At 38.5% G+C, this 15,561-nt stretch overlaps 1 protein-coding gene across 1 annotated transcript in view; it reads right to left on the bottom strand.

The window, feature by feature from the left end:
- Positions 1–15,561, bottom strand: part of FRMPD4 (FERM and PDZ domain containing 4) — a 153,377-nt gene that overhangs the window by 95,689 nt on the left and 42,127 nt on the right. The window contains 2 exon segments of the mRNA XM_029287233.1: positions 341–443; positions 1,089–1,249. Coding sequence (XP_029143066.1) covers positions 341–443; positions 1,089–1,249 — 264 coding nt within the window.

The raw sequence follows: 15,561 nt of genomic DNA, 5'->3' as shown, positions 1-15,561 counted from the left end.
TTCTTAACATCTTTTCTCTCAGATATGAATTTTTGTCCAATTTTGTTTTGCTTTAGGGCATGTCCATCAAATATGATTTTTATTTCATTTCCAACAGTTACTAGACATGTTTTTCAACATTTTTGCTAATCTNTCCAGCTGCTCTCTGCAGAACTGAAAGTTTTCAAAAACATCAAGGAGGCTAGCTAGTTATCTATGTCTGGGCTTCATGCCAAATTCCCTCCAGACACAACATATTTAAATGCTATGCCTCTGTTCCACCACTAGATATTGTTAAATATCCATCTTCCAAAATAAATAATATAATAAATAAATAAAATAAGAAAAAGGCAACCACTACCTGACAAGGTCAATGACTCTCTCCCTTGGGGCAGTGTTAACTGCCTCATCATTAATCATTATGATTTGGTCTCCTGATATAAGTTTTCCTTCCGAAGGACCACCTGGAAATACAAGCACAGATTATATTTTATTGTATATTTTATTTGTTATGCAGATACTGTAATGCTGAAAATGCTATGGATATTTTCCCATAGTGACACATGAATGTGCAATGCATTTTTCTGCAGGTTTATAATATCAAATTAAAAATCAAATGGAACCAACATTGTTTATGGTTTTATTTGTGGTTTTGCTCTTCATTCTTTAGAAGCATTCATTGGAATATGTGGATAAGTGGTCAAAGAGGCCCTCAATAATGCAACAATCTAAGAAAAAACTAGTTGGAGTCCAACAAACTCCAGGCCTTTGTGGAAAGGTTCTGGAAGAAGTCATTTGAAGAATTTTGACTACAAAGGCTATCTTATATTGTTGCCTCTTTTGTATAGCAAAATAGTATACCATAGTATAGTTTTAAAATAGTATACTATACTATAGCAAAATAGATAGAATAATGAATGTCAACCTTCTCTAGTCTGAGCAGGCACTGTTCTCAAAGGCTTTGGGGAATTTTGGGAATTCTAGTCCCAACACATCTAGAGAATATAAGGCTGGAACATACTAACTAATGGAAACCTATCAGCAGAAGACATGTGATAAGTAAGAACCAATATAATGATTAGATTGTTAGCCAAACGCAGAAATCATACCTGGTGTTACTGAGCGCACAACAACAGGTTTTTCACTGCCAGCCACAAAACCAAATCCCAAAATAGGGTCTCTTTTCATTTCTAATTTCCGAGGTGCTGGAAGTATAATTTGGCAACTGTCTATTCGGGGATCATCAAAAGGAGCAGTCTGAATCATGTGACTAAGGGAAAAGAAGACAGACATTTTTAAATCTAGGTAAGCTAGAAACATAGGTTGCTAGTTGACTTTGAAAAGGATATTAAGCAGTAAGAATGTCTTTTTAGAATTAAAACTGTAGTCCTCAGCATACGTAGTACGATAAAAAATGATTAAATTTGGTAATTTGAGTAAACATGGATACAGGAAGTTCTCTACTTCATTTAGTGATTGTTTGAAGTTACAATAGCAACTGAAAATGATTTGTGACTATTTTTTGCACTTATGACCTTTGCAGCATCCCTATGGTTATTTGATCAAAAATTGGATGCTTGGCAACTGGCATGTACTTATAATGGTTGCAGTGTCCCAGGGTCATATGATCACCTTTTGCGATCTTCTCACAAGCAAAGTCAATGGGGAAGCCATATTCACTTAACTGTGTTTCTAACTGCAATGATTCATTTAACAACACTGGCAAAAGTTGTAAAATGTGGCAAAATTCACAACAACTGTCTTGCTTAGCAATGAAAATTTTGGGCTCAATTGTGGTCATAAGTGAAGGACTACCTGTATGCAGTTGCAAATCCATTAAGACACATTTATTTCATTAGAATTGGTATGAAAGAACTTCATAAAGCATTGAACTCAAAATTCTATAGATTTTTAAAAGGATTAATCAGTGTCTGAGAAAGACAATAGTTTAGATATAGTGGACAAGTAGTCGGTCTTTTATTTATATATATATATATATATATATATATATATATATATATATATATATATATATATATATATANTTCATTTCCCTTCAGTATCCAAAAGAACTTTATAGGTTACAATTTTCTCAAAATTAGTTAAGTTTGGGTGAACAAAAGCTTCCATTGTTGAAAGCCATCCTGGTATTTTCATATAAATTTTAGCTTTTATCTTTTCCCATACTAAAAGTAATGCGTTTCTTACATAGTGATTTTGGAAGTATCTATGAATTTTATTCTTCCCATACCATAGAAAGGCATGCCATCCTCTATCTTTAAATAGTTCTTAAAGTCTAAAGTCAATCGATGTTTATAATCCAAGAGGGTCAACAAGCTTCAAAGCAATCTGTAGCTCTCACCACACAGAAAACAACCTAGAATGTTTTTCCCCGTCCAGCTGCTCTCTGCAGAACTGAAAGTTTTCAAAAACATCAAGGAGGCTAGCTAGTTATCTATGTCTGGACTTCATGCCAAATTCCCTCTAGACACAACATATTTAAATGCTATGCCTCTGTTCCACCACTAGATATTGTTAAATAACCATCTTCCAACACTTAAAGCAAAACTTATTTCTTAAACTTCACTTTTTCAAAAAAGTCTTAACAGTTCTTGAAATTCTGTCCCCCAAGAGAAAATTAGGCTGCCACTTTCATTTCTCTGGAAGAACGGGGGGAGGAGCCCCCTTCCTTCTCACATCTGGGGGCTTTCTTGTTTTTTGGGACTTCACCTTTTCCAGGGAATCAAGTTGCAGAATAGAAGAGAGAGGAAAAACAGTCTCACCCAGTTCCAAACATGATGATCACAATCTGCTGGTTAACGCTTTCTTTCTTCAGTTGTCAGTAGTTTTGGACTCACCACACGAATGCAGCTTGTCTTTCCCCTGCCAATTTAGAGGGCTTTTCTCAGATCAAACTGATCGATGCTGTCTTTCCGTGATCAACGAGGGTTCCCTCCTTCTTCATCGCCTCTCCAGGGCGACTTTATGCCCCTTTAGGGCCCCCTGGCAGGGCAAAACCAGCCATGGGAAGCGGAGCCCCGCTTTCCCTCGCCTGTGTCACCACGATGTCAAGGTGCTGACTCCCCACCAGGTCTCTTCCTTGTTCACCACCTAGCAGCTGCTTCTAGATAGCACAGCACTGATCCCTCCCCTTCCCAGTACCACATGGGAAGTTGATGTAATGTTGAATAAAATCCGAATTGATTAAGAGAGTCTATGAATGGCAGAAGTAGCCATAAATGTGCTTGCTGCTCTTACTGCTCAAGTCCACAGATGAAGATTGTTTTGTGCTGGGGAAGCTTTGCACCATCTCTGTCAACCTGCTGATTGACTTGTGCATGGTTCATTGCTATACAGGTAGTCCTCGACTTACAACATTTCATTTAATGACTGTTCAAAGTTACAACAACACTGAAAAAAGTGACTTATGACTGTTTTTCACATTTACGACTGTTGTCACATTCGCACCATCATGTGATAAAATTTGGATGCTTGGCCACTGGTTCATATTTATGATGATTGCATATCCTGGGCTCATGTGATCCCCTTTTACGACCTCTGACAAGCAAAGTCAGTGGGGAAGCCAGATTCACTTAAGAAGTAGGTTACTAACTTAACAACTGCAGTGATTCACTTAACAACTGTAGCAAGAAAAGTCATAAAATTCATGTAACAAATGTCTCATGAGCAACAGGAATTTTGGGCTCAGTTGTGATCATAACTCGAGGACTACCTGTACTGGGTCAGGTGCTAGACTTATATATGCATATATTATGACTTATGTAAAAATCTCCTGTAGAGTTTCCCTGTAGACAGCAATGACATGATCAGCATATTGAGGTCATGTGGTTTTTAAGTTAGTCATGCTGGGGGATTTTCAGGGCAACTGGTCTATAGAGCTGACATGGGTCTGTATTAACTAATGGATATATTGGTCCACAGATCATTTTTTAAAATGGGATTTTATAGCATAGTGACTTTTATATATAATACATTCTTTAAAGATACTACTTTTATAGAATTTTAAAAGTTTTGCAAAGTTTTAATTTAGACACTATAGGTTTTCCATTCTAATATAACGTTTTAATATCTCAGTTTGCATCCAAGACATTTAAGAGCTTTGAAACTTGTTGTTGCACTGGGCCCCTGAATTCCTTAAATAGCCCTGAAAATAGATTCTGGGATATTTGGGATATATTTTAAGTTGCTTCAAAATAATGAGGCAACTTTGTATACTATCAAGAAATAGCGGATCTCCAAATTCTATTTAATTTCTGTTTGAGAAATGAATTAATGTTATAATTCAGATGTGTGCGCTCTCTCTCCCTTTTTCTCTCTGAATTAAAAATACATAGACTTTAATTCTAAGTATTATTAGCCCCCTCCAGTATTACTAATTATAAGCGGTATTTATTTGTTTATTTGCTTATACCTGTAAATTTGTTTCTATTTTCCTGTCCCTTTGTATGCGAACATATACATGCCATAGCCTTTGGCATGTTCGTGCATGATAATCATTTTTTTAACATTACATTTCTGCCATATGCTCATCCAGATGACTCCTACTTATATGGCACTATAAAATGATGTTACATTAGAGGATTTAATTATTTATGGAGAACTTGTAGACAAATAGAATTTATATTTATTTGTAAAATAAGCCATAATTACATACACACACACTAATACACACCTTTGTGAGGAAAGGGTTCTATTTACTTGATGTGACCAAATAAGAGAGCACAGTTCTATCCATTAATATTGCTTTTTCCTACTCTGGTGATCTCTACCTATGGATTGTTTGATTGATTTGTATCCTGCATCTTCTTCAGAAGCTCAAGATAGTTATACATAGCACTGCCTTCTCTCCTGGTCAACCGGAGAAGCCTTGCCATTCCTCTTGGGCCATGTGGGGAACCCTGGACAGTGGTGCGGGCTGCCCAGAGCCCTGGGCAGTGGGTGCCCATCCCAATCCTCAAGCTCTGGATGCGTCAGGACCCTGTGACCTGGCCTGGCACTGGGGGGTGCCCAGGCATAGGTCAGCTCTGGGGCCTGGCTCAGGCAGAGCAGAAAGGGGAGTCCCGGCTGTCTCTTGGGGACGGGGGGCTCCCTGCCCTTCCTGTTTGCTGGGGACATTGGGAATGTAGCGGTGAGTGGGAGGCTTGTCCCGTGTGTGTGTCGGAGCTGGAGGATGAAGTTGGATGGCAAGGGCCAAGTGGGCAAGGGCCGTGGCGTGGTGGTGACAGTGACCGGCTAAGCTACCTTGCTGCAGCCCAACTGTCCATCTTTGCTTTCCTGCACCCGCCACAGCTGGGATGGGGCAGGCAGCTGCTTGGCCACCCAATGCGTCCAGCAGGCTGGATCACATGCCTTCCCTGTGCCTCTGCCTCTGCCTCGCCTGCCACTTGGAGGGCCAGCTCGGTGGCCGCGGTGCTCAGACCCATGGTCCGTCTTTGCTTGCCCGTGCCTGGGACTGGGTGGCCAGTTGGCTGGTGCATCCAGCAGGCTGGATCGGGTGCCTCCCCCCGTGCCTCTGCCTCCACCTGTCACTTGGACGGCTGACCCAGCAGCCATATTGCTTGGTCCCACCTGCACTGCGTGGGCTGCAGGACCCCAGATGCATCAACTGATGGGCCACCAAGGGGCGCAGTTTGTGGCTGCTGCCAGGCACTGCCAGCCCCTGTGCACTTGCTGCCTCCCAAGGGGTATGTGGCTGGGCCGGGCCAGCAGGAACCAGTCCCTCAATGTCTCTGGGGCAGCCCTGCGGGCCGGATCTGGCCCACAAGCCTTGAGTTTGACATATCTGCCCCATACTATTTCAGACAAATGGTTGTCCAACCTCTTCTTAACATCCCTAACTTCTGGAGGCAAATTGTTCCACTGATTAAATGTCCTAACTATCAGGAAACTGATGAGCTGTTTATCAAAATTGCCTCCGGCCAATGCTTAGAATGACAGGAAAAGATTACAAAGGGTTAAAAGAATAGGCTGAAAAGAACAAGATGCCCTTTACCAAGGAAAATGCAAGGGGAAAAGAAAGAAAATATCTAGAACACAATTACTGGATGGAGAATTCATGGTTTGAAAGATGCACTTTGTGAAGGACTTGGGTGAGGTTACTGACTACAAGTTCCCCTGAGCCAGCAGTATGAGACAGTTGCTAAAAGCAGAGGTCCCCAACCCCTGGTCCATGGACCGGTACTGGGCTGCGGCATGCCAGACATGGGGCCGTGCAAACAAGCGAAACCCCATCCGTGGGATGCAGGCAGCACATGAAATAATGCTGCCTCTGGTCCGCAGAAAAACCTCTCCCCACAGAACCGGTCCCTGGTGCCTAAAAGGTTGGGGGCCTCTGGCTAAAAGATTAACACTATTCTGGGCTGCACTATAAAAGAAAATATTAACAGAATATTGACAGGTTAAAAGAGGGCAATGTAGATGGTACAAGAGACATGAGGACACACTCTATTACAGGGGTTCCCAATCAGGGGTGCTCGCACCCCCTGGGGGTGCGAGACAATATTCCAGGGGGTGCAAAAACTTGGGTTTTCAAAATTATAGTGTATATGCATAATTCATTGCCATTATTTTAAACTTTTGTAAGGGGTGCGAGAATATATCAGAAGAGTTCTCGGTGAACTGAACACAACAATATTGAAATTTATCTGGCAAGGGAAAAAAGCGCGAATTAAAGTGAAAATGCTACAAGAAGCTAAAGATAGTGGAGGATTTGGACTCCCAGACTGGAAGTTATACTACCAAGCAGCTATTTTAACATGGCTTAAAGAATGGATAATGCTTAGAGATAAAAGACTATTGTATCTAGAGGGACATGATCTACAGATTGGCTGGTATGCCTTTCTGTAGTATGGGAAGAACAAAATACATAGATATTTTCAAAACCATTTTATAAGGAATGCACTTCTTTTAGAATGGGAAAAAAGAAAAGAAAAAAATTATATCAAGATACCTGAATGGCTTTCAACAATAGAAGCTTTTGCTTACCCAAATTTAATTAACTATGATAAAGTTGTGACATAAAGACATTTTGGATAATGAAGGAAAATTGAAAGACAGGCAAGATTTACAACAAGGTAGTGATTTAGCATGGTGGCCATATTTGCACATTCAAACGAGATATGAAAAAGATGTGAAAACAATGGGATTTTATAAAGAACAGAGTTTGATCAAATATTGTTAAAAACAGATGAAAAGTTGATTAAGAAACTTTATAGATTTCTGCTAAATTTAAAGATGGAAGAAGAACAAGTAAAAGATACAATGATAATATGGGCAAACAACTTTGGATATACTATAGAATTGGAAGAGTGGCAAAAATTGTGGGACAGAAATATTAAATTAACTAAAGCAGTGCCATATAAAGAAAACTTGTATAAAATGTTTTAAAGATGGCATATGACACCACTGAGATTAGCGAAAATGTTTAAAAATATTTCAAATAATTGCTGGAAATGTAAACAAAGGCCAGGTACTTATTATCACATCTGGTGGACATGCCCTAAAGCAAAAAAGTTTTGGGTTAAGATACATATATGGTTGGAGAAGATGACTAAAAAACAGATAGATTTTAAACCAGAATTGTTTTTCCTTAGGAATAATAGGAGCTAACTATGAGAAGGAGAGTGGATATCTAATACTACATGTACTAACAGCAGCAAGAATTGTATTTGCCCAGTATTGGAAAAATGAAAACTTACCAACTGAAGAAGTATTAATCAAGAAAATTTTAGAATGAAGACTCAGTTTACTTTAGAACATGGGATAACTTTTATCAATGGCTAGAACATGGGTCGGCAACCCGCAGCTCCAGAGCCACATGCGGCTCTTTGAGCCTTCTCCTGCGGCTCCCAACCTCCTCGGCCATTTGGAGAGAGAGAGAGAGAGAGAGAGGCACTTGTGCTTCCCTTCCCTTCCCTCTCTGTATGTGTAAAAAAGAGAGTGGCCTCACACTGTTCTCCAGTGAGCTGACAAGCTTATTGGGTGGGCTCCTGCCTTGGCTGCGTCTCTGCAGGAAGCAGGAAAGGCAGGAGAGAGCCAGCCCAATAAGAATGTGTGTCAGCTTGTTGGAGAACAGCTTGAAGCCAGCTTGCCAGGTGAGCAGAAGATCGAAGAGAGGGAGGGGGGGGGGAGAGAGAAAGAGAGAGAGAGCGAGAGAGAGGCGGGGGAGGGGAAAGAGAAAGAGAGGGAGAGGGAGAGAGAAAGAGACAGAGAGGGAGAGGAGAGAGAGAAAAGAGAGAGAGAGAGGGAGAGGAAAGAGAAAGAGAGAGAGAGAGGGAGAGGAAAGAGAGAGAGAGAACTCATGCACAGCAGCCTCTATTTCTTTTTAATTAAACTCTTCAATGAAGCTTCCCTCCCCCTCATGCACACACAAGTTTTGCGGCTCCCAGAGTTTTCTTTTCTCTGGGAAACAGGTCCAAGTGGCTCTTTGAGTGTTTAAAGTTGCAGACCCCTGGGCTAGAAAAACGAATTAGAGAGAAAGGAATGTGATATGTAATTCTGAATACATATTAGTAAGAAGGATGTTATGGATTGATTAATTAATACTGCCTATGATAACTAATTGTATTTACTATTGTTATCTATTATTATATTAATTATTGTTATTTAAATATATGTACACAGAAAATATTGTTTGCTAAATATTGAAAATGATAACCACAATCCTGACCCCAACTCCGCCCTAACCCCAACCCTGACCCCAACCCTAGCCTAAACCCTAACCCTAATCCTGACCCCATTTTATCCCTAATCCTATAAAAATCTAATAAAACCTTTTTTAAAAAGAAAAGAAAAGAAGAGTTCTTGGGGTGCGGGGAATAGAAAAGCTTAGGAGCTGCTGCTCTATTAGGACAGCCAATGGAACTTGGGCTATTCAATCAGAAACTAAAAAAGACAAAGGGAAGACATGGTATTAGTGGTTAGGTGTACAAAAGGATACTCAAATGTTCAGAAATTATTTTCCACTACCCCCAAAACTAGGATCAGGAATGATGGGCATAAATTGCAGTTGTCTAAAATTTGTTTAAATGTAAGGGAAATTTCCTAAATGTATGAACAATATCCTCCTTTGAGATCTGGATGATCTACATATCTTTAAACTTTATGAAAAGTATGAAAAACCACCCAATTACTCTTTTGGCTTCAGAGGGTAAAAATCTATATTTCTAGTTTACAAAGTCATTTATGCAGAAGTTAAATAATAATGGGGTAGAGATGTAGTCCTCCTTTTTGTTTATATAGAGAACATTAAATGACTGTGAAGGTTATATCTGACCTTCAGCTTTGTATCTTCATGAAGAATACAAAATGTATGCAAATGAACATAGCCATGCATGCAAAAATAGCTTGCTGGACTTTGCATAAATGGCTACATAGATATTGCAAAAATATCATGACGTTCTGAGGGCCAAAGCTGGTTTTTAGAATTTCAACTATATACATTTATTATTCATATAATTATAATGTATTAGGATATAGCAATTCTATACATTGATTTGGGTCTGGTCTGAATCATATCAAGAGAATATCCAGAGAAATAAATGGGGCAAGGTAGATTAACCTGTCATTGGCTTGGATTAATTTCTGTTCTGTCATTTTCCTTCTTTTTTTCTTAAATTTGTGTCTCACTGCAGTCTAAATTGTCACATATTATACACATTAGAAAAGCAATCACATATTAGCAAGGTGTAGATGTAAATCCTCATTGGTTTCATGATACATATCAAAATCTAATTGATGCAAGTTGGCATTCATATTTAGGGTCTTGTCACCTTATTTTTTTCTTTTAAACAAAATTTATGTATTTTGCAATTGTACAGATGAACAAGAAATACAAAATGAGGCACTGTGGTATTTTACTTGGAAATGGATCAGCAGGCTATCACTTTATGTTCACAGATCTATGACTCAGACAAGTGAAGTTATATAACATCAAAATCAGGAGTGCCTTATGAAATCCAAACACTTCTAAATATACATATTTTTCCCAGTCACCTGAATAGGCTACAGGGAACTGGAGCCTTATGTACATTCAGTTGATGCTCCCAAGCTGCTTCTAAACTCTTTCTTCCCTAATCCTTCAGGCCATTTCAACAATGCCAATGTAATCCTCAGTAAAACAAGAGTTGTGCTTAATTTGCTTTTTAAATCATGATGCAAATGCTTCTGCCCCCTGCCTGGGGTTCAGAGGAGCAAGGCCAAAAGAAAAGCAAAAGGAAGAACAATTAATCCTTTCTCTCAGTATAAAAGAGTTTCAGAAATGTTTTTATTAGACTGTTGGAAGCACAAAGTTAAAAGAGCATTTATGATTCATAGCAGGCAGTTTCTTGCAGTAAAATTAGCCATTCATCCCCATTCTTTTGTATATAAAGGAGAAAACAGGTTATAGCTGAACTATATGCCTTTACTGTCTGTTTAAATAATTTGGAATAGTGGATTACACTGAGAACACACACAATAGGAAAGCATTATCCACTATTACTTTGTTTTAACAATAAAATGAATATATTCCTTTATAAAAGAGATAAAAGAAATAACATCCAAGGAAAGGATTTGTGGTTGTGTTTATGGCTACATTTTTGGGATTTCATTGTTTATAATTGAAATCAAGACAGGCAGAAGTATCTTTAAAACTAAGATTTAACATTTAAATCTAAGCAAGCAACCTATTTTATGATGTCACCTATTAAGGATGCTGAACACATTTCTTTTTAAGTTATTTTAGCATTTCATCGAACAATAATTTGATACTCTTAGCATTCATTGCTCCTTTATTTTTGATTTCTTAGCCAATTGCTTGTACTTCCTTTGTTGGAAGAACCTCATATTTTCCAGAGTGCTACAATTTTTGGTATTAGTTTAATATAGATTGTTCTGCTGTTGTGGAAGAAAAGCATTCTCAATAGGCATCTGTAGTTTTGGCCAAGCTGAACCACTTCTGACCTTGGGTCAGTTTTTGTTTGGTTATGTCTGATTGGAAGTTAAAATTCAAAGTTCATCATTTTAAGTAAACCATGTCTGAAGGCAGAGGTAGCTAAGGCTGCCTTTAAACTTTGGACATAGGAACAGTCAAGATCCAAACAATGAAAACAGATGCTCAACTAGAAGAATTGCTGATTGAACTCAACAATATGCATTGGGATATCACTGGATTATGTGAAATATGATGAAAAGGTGAAAATTTAGTTGAACCTGATAGGAATGGGCATTCACTTTACACTAGAGGTACTGAAGATGGATGATGTGGTGGAGTTGGTTTTCTCATCAACCAAAAGCTGAAAGATTCTGTAGTAAAATTTAAACTGAACAAACAATACAAGTGTCATGGTTCCAACAGACAGAGACGAATAAAGCAGAACTCCAAGGCTTGCAAATTCCTCAAAGAACATGTTTATTGGTTACAAAGTACTGGCACGGTCAAGAGTGAAACCAAGTCTGGATACACAAGTAACAATTTTCCAATACAAAGTTAAAGTCCCCCCCATAAAAGCTATGCAAGCAACTACGTTCCCCCATATGATTATTTGGTGGGCTTTTTATGCAACACCCAGTCCCTAGTCTCGGGAACAACCAATGACCTTGGTTCCCATGGGACAAAAGATTATTTTGACTAGCAAAGCACCTGGGCAACCCCCCTCCCTTCGTTCTATGTGGCAACCTAGAATGAGAAGGAAAATGGCTGCAGCCATGCTCATTTGTAGAGTTGACAACAAGCTTCAAATTATCCAAGCTTATGCACCAACAATAAGCTATAGTGATGATGAGGTTGAAGAGTTTTATGACGATGTGGACCACCTTCAAGACAAAGAAAAATGCTGATACAAAATACTAATGGGTGACTTTAATGCAAGAATAGGAAGAACAATACCTGGAGAAAAAGCAACTGGCTCATATGGAAGTGGTGAACGAGATAACAGAGGTGACAGACTGGTATATTTTGCTGAAGGACAGGAACTTTATATCATGAACTCATTTTACAAGAAAAAAGCTAGCAGAAATAGACATGGAAGAGTCCATCTGGGTACACAAGCAAAATTGACTACATCATGTCAAAGTAATAAAACCATATTTTGCAATTGTACTGTCATCAATCGTTTTAATATTGGAAGTGACCATATAATGGTACAAGCTAAAGTGAAGCTAGAGTATCGAAAAGAACGTATGAAAACAATAAAGACATCATGAAAAACAAAAATAAAGAGTGATAAGCTGTCAGAGGAGAATTTTGAGATTAATCTGTCAAATCGCTTTGCTCTATTGCAAGATTTAGAAGAGCTGAACATGATGGACCAAAATGAACAATAATCAAAAACATCCTTGAATCTGCTACATCTATATAGAACCATCAGAAAAACAGTTGGTACAGTCAAAAATCTCTGATAAAACTATTGATTTAATGAAAAAACAATGTACAATGAAGAATATCAGAAGTTTCACTAAATAAACTGGAATACGCTGAACTTTGCATGACCATAAAAAAATGCATCCAAGAAGAAACACGTTAGTTTAATGTGAAGCTTGTGAAAAAGGCAATTGAAGAAAACGAAGGGATTAATAGAGCAAAATGCAAGCTTATAAATACAAGAAAGAAGGTTTTTGCATTAAAATGTGAAGATGGCTCTGTGTGTAAAACACGATACGAAATGTTAGAAATAATAGGAAAATTCTATTCAGAGCTATACAAAGATCAAGATCACTCAAAAGCAACAACACCCACAAAAAATGAAATGCCAGATATCCTAGTGGAGGAAGTATCAAGTGCCATAAAATCAATGAAAAATGGCAAAACTTCAGGGAATGACTGGTGGTCACAGTTTACACAAGATACTAGCAAAATTATATTTGAGATGCCTCAGAGAAAGAAAAATGCTGAAGTGATTCTTATACGCAAGAAAGGGGTCCAAGATGATTTAAAGAACTATAGCCCAATAAGCCTTCTTTCAGTCATCTACAAGATTTTCACCAAGATCATAGCAAAAATAATATTGAGAACATTAAATGATGCACAGTCAAAGGAGGAAGCAGGGTTCAGAAGTGGTTACAGCACAATGGATTACATCCAGGTTGTTCAGCAAGTCACTGAAAGCCACAACGAGTACACCATGCCTATGTGCATGGCTTCCATTGACTACGAAAAAGCATTTGACCCAGTATTCCAGCAAGCGATAATTAATGCATTGCTCAACCAAGGTATAGTCACTGCTTATATAAGCTTACTACAATCAATATATGAAAAAACAAAGGCGACAATTTGCCTTAATGACCTTAAAAGTGGAAATCAACATAGAATGAGATATACAACAAGATGATACGATATCACCTATCCTTTTTTCAGCCTGCCTTGAAGAAGTATTTCGCAAACTAGAGTGGGCAAAAAATGGAATAAAAATCAATGGCGCCTATTTAAATCACTTAAAATTTGCAGATCACAAGACCCAGAAATGCTACAAAGACACATACAAGAGCTGCACGAAGCAGAACCATTAGGCTTAAAAATAAACCTGAAAAATAGCCAGGTTATGTTTAATAAATTCACTAAAGAAAGAAATTTTTTTATATCTAGAGAAGAACTAGATGTAGTAGACCACTACATATACCTTGGCGAATGGGTGTCAATGGAAGGCAATACAATACAGGAAATTGAATGGTGTGTTAAATGTATTTGACATGCATTCAGCAAGCTAAACATAATTTTCAAGAACAACTTCCCCCTACACCTGAAAAGTTTTCAATCAGTGTGTGCTACCTGCTCTAACATATGCTGGTGAAACATGGACACTAACCTCACAATCGATACAAAAGCTATGATTGGTGCAAAGAGCCATAGAAAGATACATGCTCGATATTACAAGACAAGATAGAAAGGTCTACACATGGATTAGAGAACAAACAAAAGTATACGAAATCATCAAGAGAATAAAAGAATTGAAATGAAAATGGGCTGGTCACATAGCAAGAAGAATTGATGGCAGGTGGACCAAGGCAGTCATAGAATGGATCCCATTTGATAAAAAAAACATCCACGAAAGAGACCTAAAACAAGATGGATTACGGCATCAGCGGGCCCAGTTGGAAAAAAAAAGCTCAGGACTGCATAGGTTGGAAACATGTGGAAGAGGCCTTCATCCTGCAGTGAATAGACAATGGCTAAAATAATGATGATGATATACATGTATAGCCAATCCCATCTTCAGTTTATACTTTGGGAACAATATTGTACAGAAAGTGGTAGGGTAGCAGATACAAAACCTCTGGAAGATTTCCTTCCAGTCTGGTTGCAGTGTAACAGAAATTGGATGGAGGAAATTCACACTTCCTTGTCTTGCTAGATATTTCAGAAGCATCCATGGTATTCTTGCTTAAGAAGTCTAGGGATCAGCAGTTTTTTTCAATAGTTCATTCCTTCCTATTTGAGTGGGTCCAATCCGGGTTGCAGCAGGAGAAATTGAGTTATTGGAGTATAGAATGCCACAGGGACCAGTTTTCTGTCCCATTCTCTTTAATATCTACATGAAGATGTCATTTGTGGGTACTGAATGTGATGACAGCAATATGCTGACTATAGCCAGCAACATATCTTTATCTTGGCTCATGCAGAATATGTGGTGGAAATCCAATTACAGGATTGGATAGAAATAGAATCATTTGGGGGGAATGAGAAGGCTGATATTTGTCACATCTGCTCCACTTTATATCATGCCTGCTCCCTCTGATTGTGTCTTGCAGGTTTAGCCTAAAAAATAAGGCTGCAACTATACGTATCCTGTATAGATCTCAAGTATCCACACCACTTCTTTGGGAGAAGTTGACAAGTATGGTCAAGCATGTTCATTCCTAATTCAACAACTTTATAATAATATCAGTTAGAATTAGAATGCAATCTTTAAACCCTGTTATAAATAGAGTTAGACATCTTAGCCCCTACCTTATTCAATATTTACTGTATTTAAAATACCTATCAGGCAAATTGCCCAACTCAAGCTTCCAACCTCCTAAGATTGTTAGGATGGATATTCCACTACTTTTGTGTGCTGATCATGCAGCTCTCCTTCACAGACATCTATAGCAGGGGTGTCAAACTGGTGGCCCATGGGCCAGATGCGTCATGCACAGGCCACTCCCACCCCAGCTCCGCAAAGGTGAAAAATGTCACGATACACCATGATATATCACATGACGTCTTAGAGAATTTTAATTTCTCTGTTGGTAAAAATAAATCAGAAGCTCTCACAGTTGACTGCATTTAGCTGATTCAAATAAACTCTTTATATTCATATTAAAATATTTACAATACCATACATTCTTCTTTACAGCAACATAGCAATGAAGACTTCTTACAGCAGAGACAGACCTGAGACTGGAAGAATCCAGCTCCTAACTCAATACCTTTTTGCACAGACTCAGTAGCACTTTCTTCACATTGGCTGACTGAGTTACCACATGACTCTTCCTGCTCATGAATATTCCAACACTCCTCCCTTCATGACAGGAAGAGACATCAGACCTATTGACTCAATACATTTTCCATAGTGAACACCACCCAATGGTTTAGTCATCATGTCT

The sequence above is a fragment of the Protobothrops mucrosquamatus genome, unplaced genomic scaffold (assembly GCF_001527695.2).
Source record: "Protobothrops mucrosquamatus isolate PMUCROS unplaced genomic scaffold, P.Mucros_1.0 scaffold_262, whole genome shotgun sequence".
Lineage (NCBI taxonomy): Eukaryota > Metazoa > Chordata > Lepidosauria > Squamata > Viperidae > Protobothrops > Protobothrops mucrosquamatus.
This window is presented reverse-complemented; position numbering and strand designations above follow the sequence as displayed.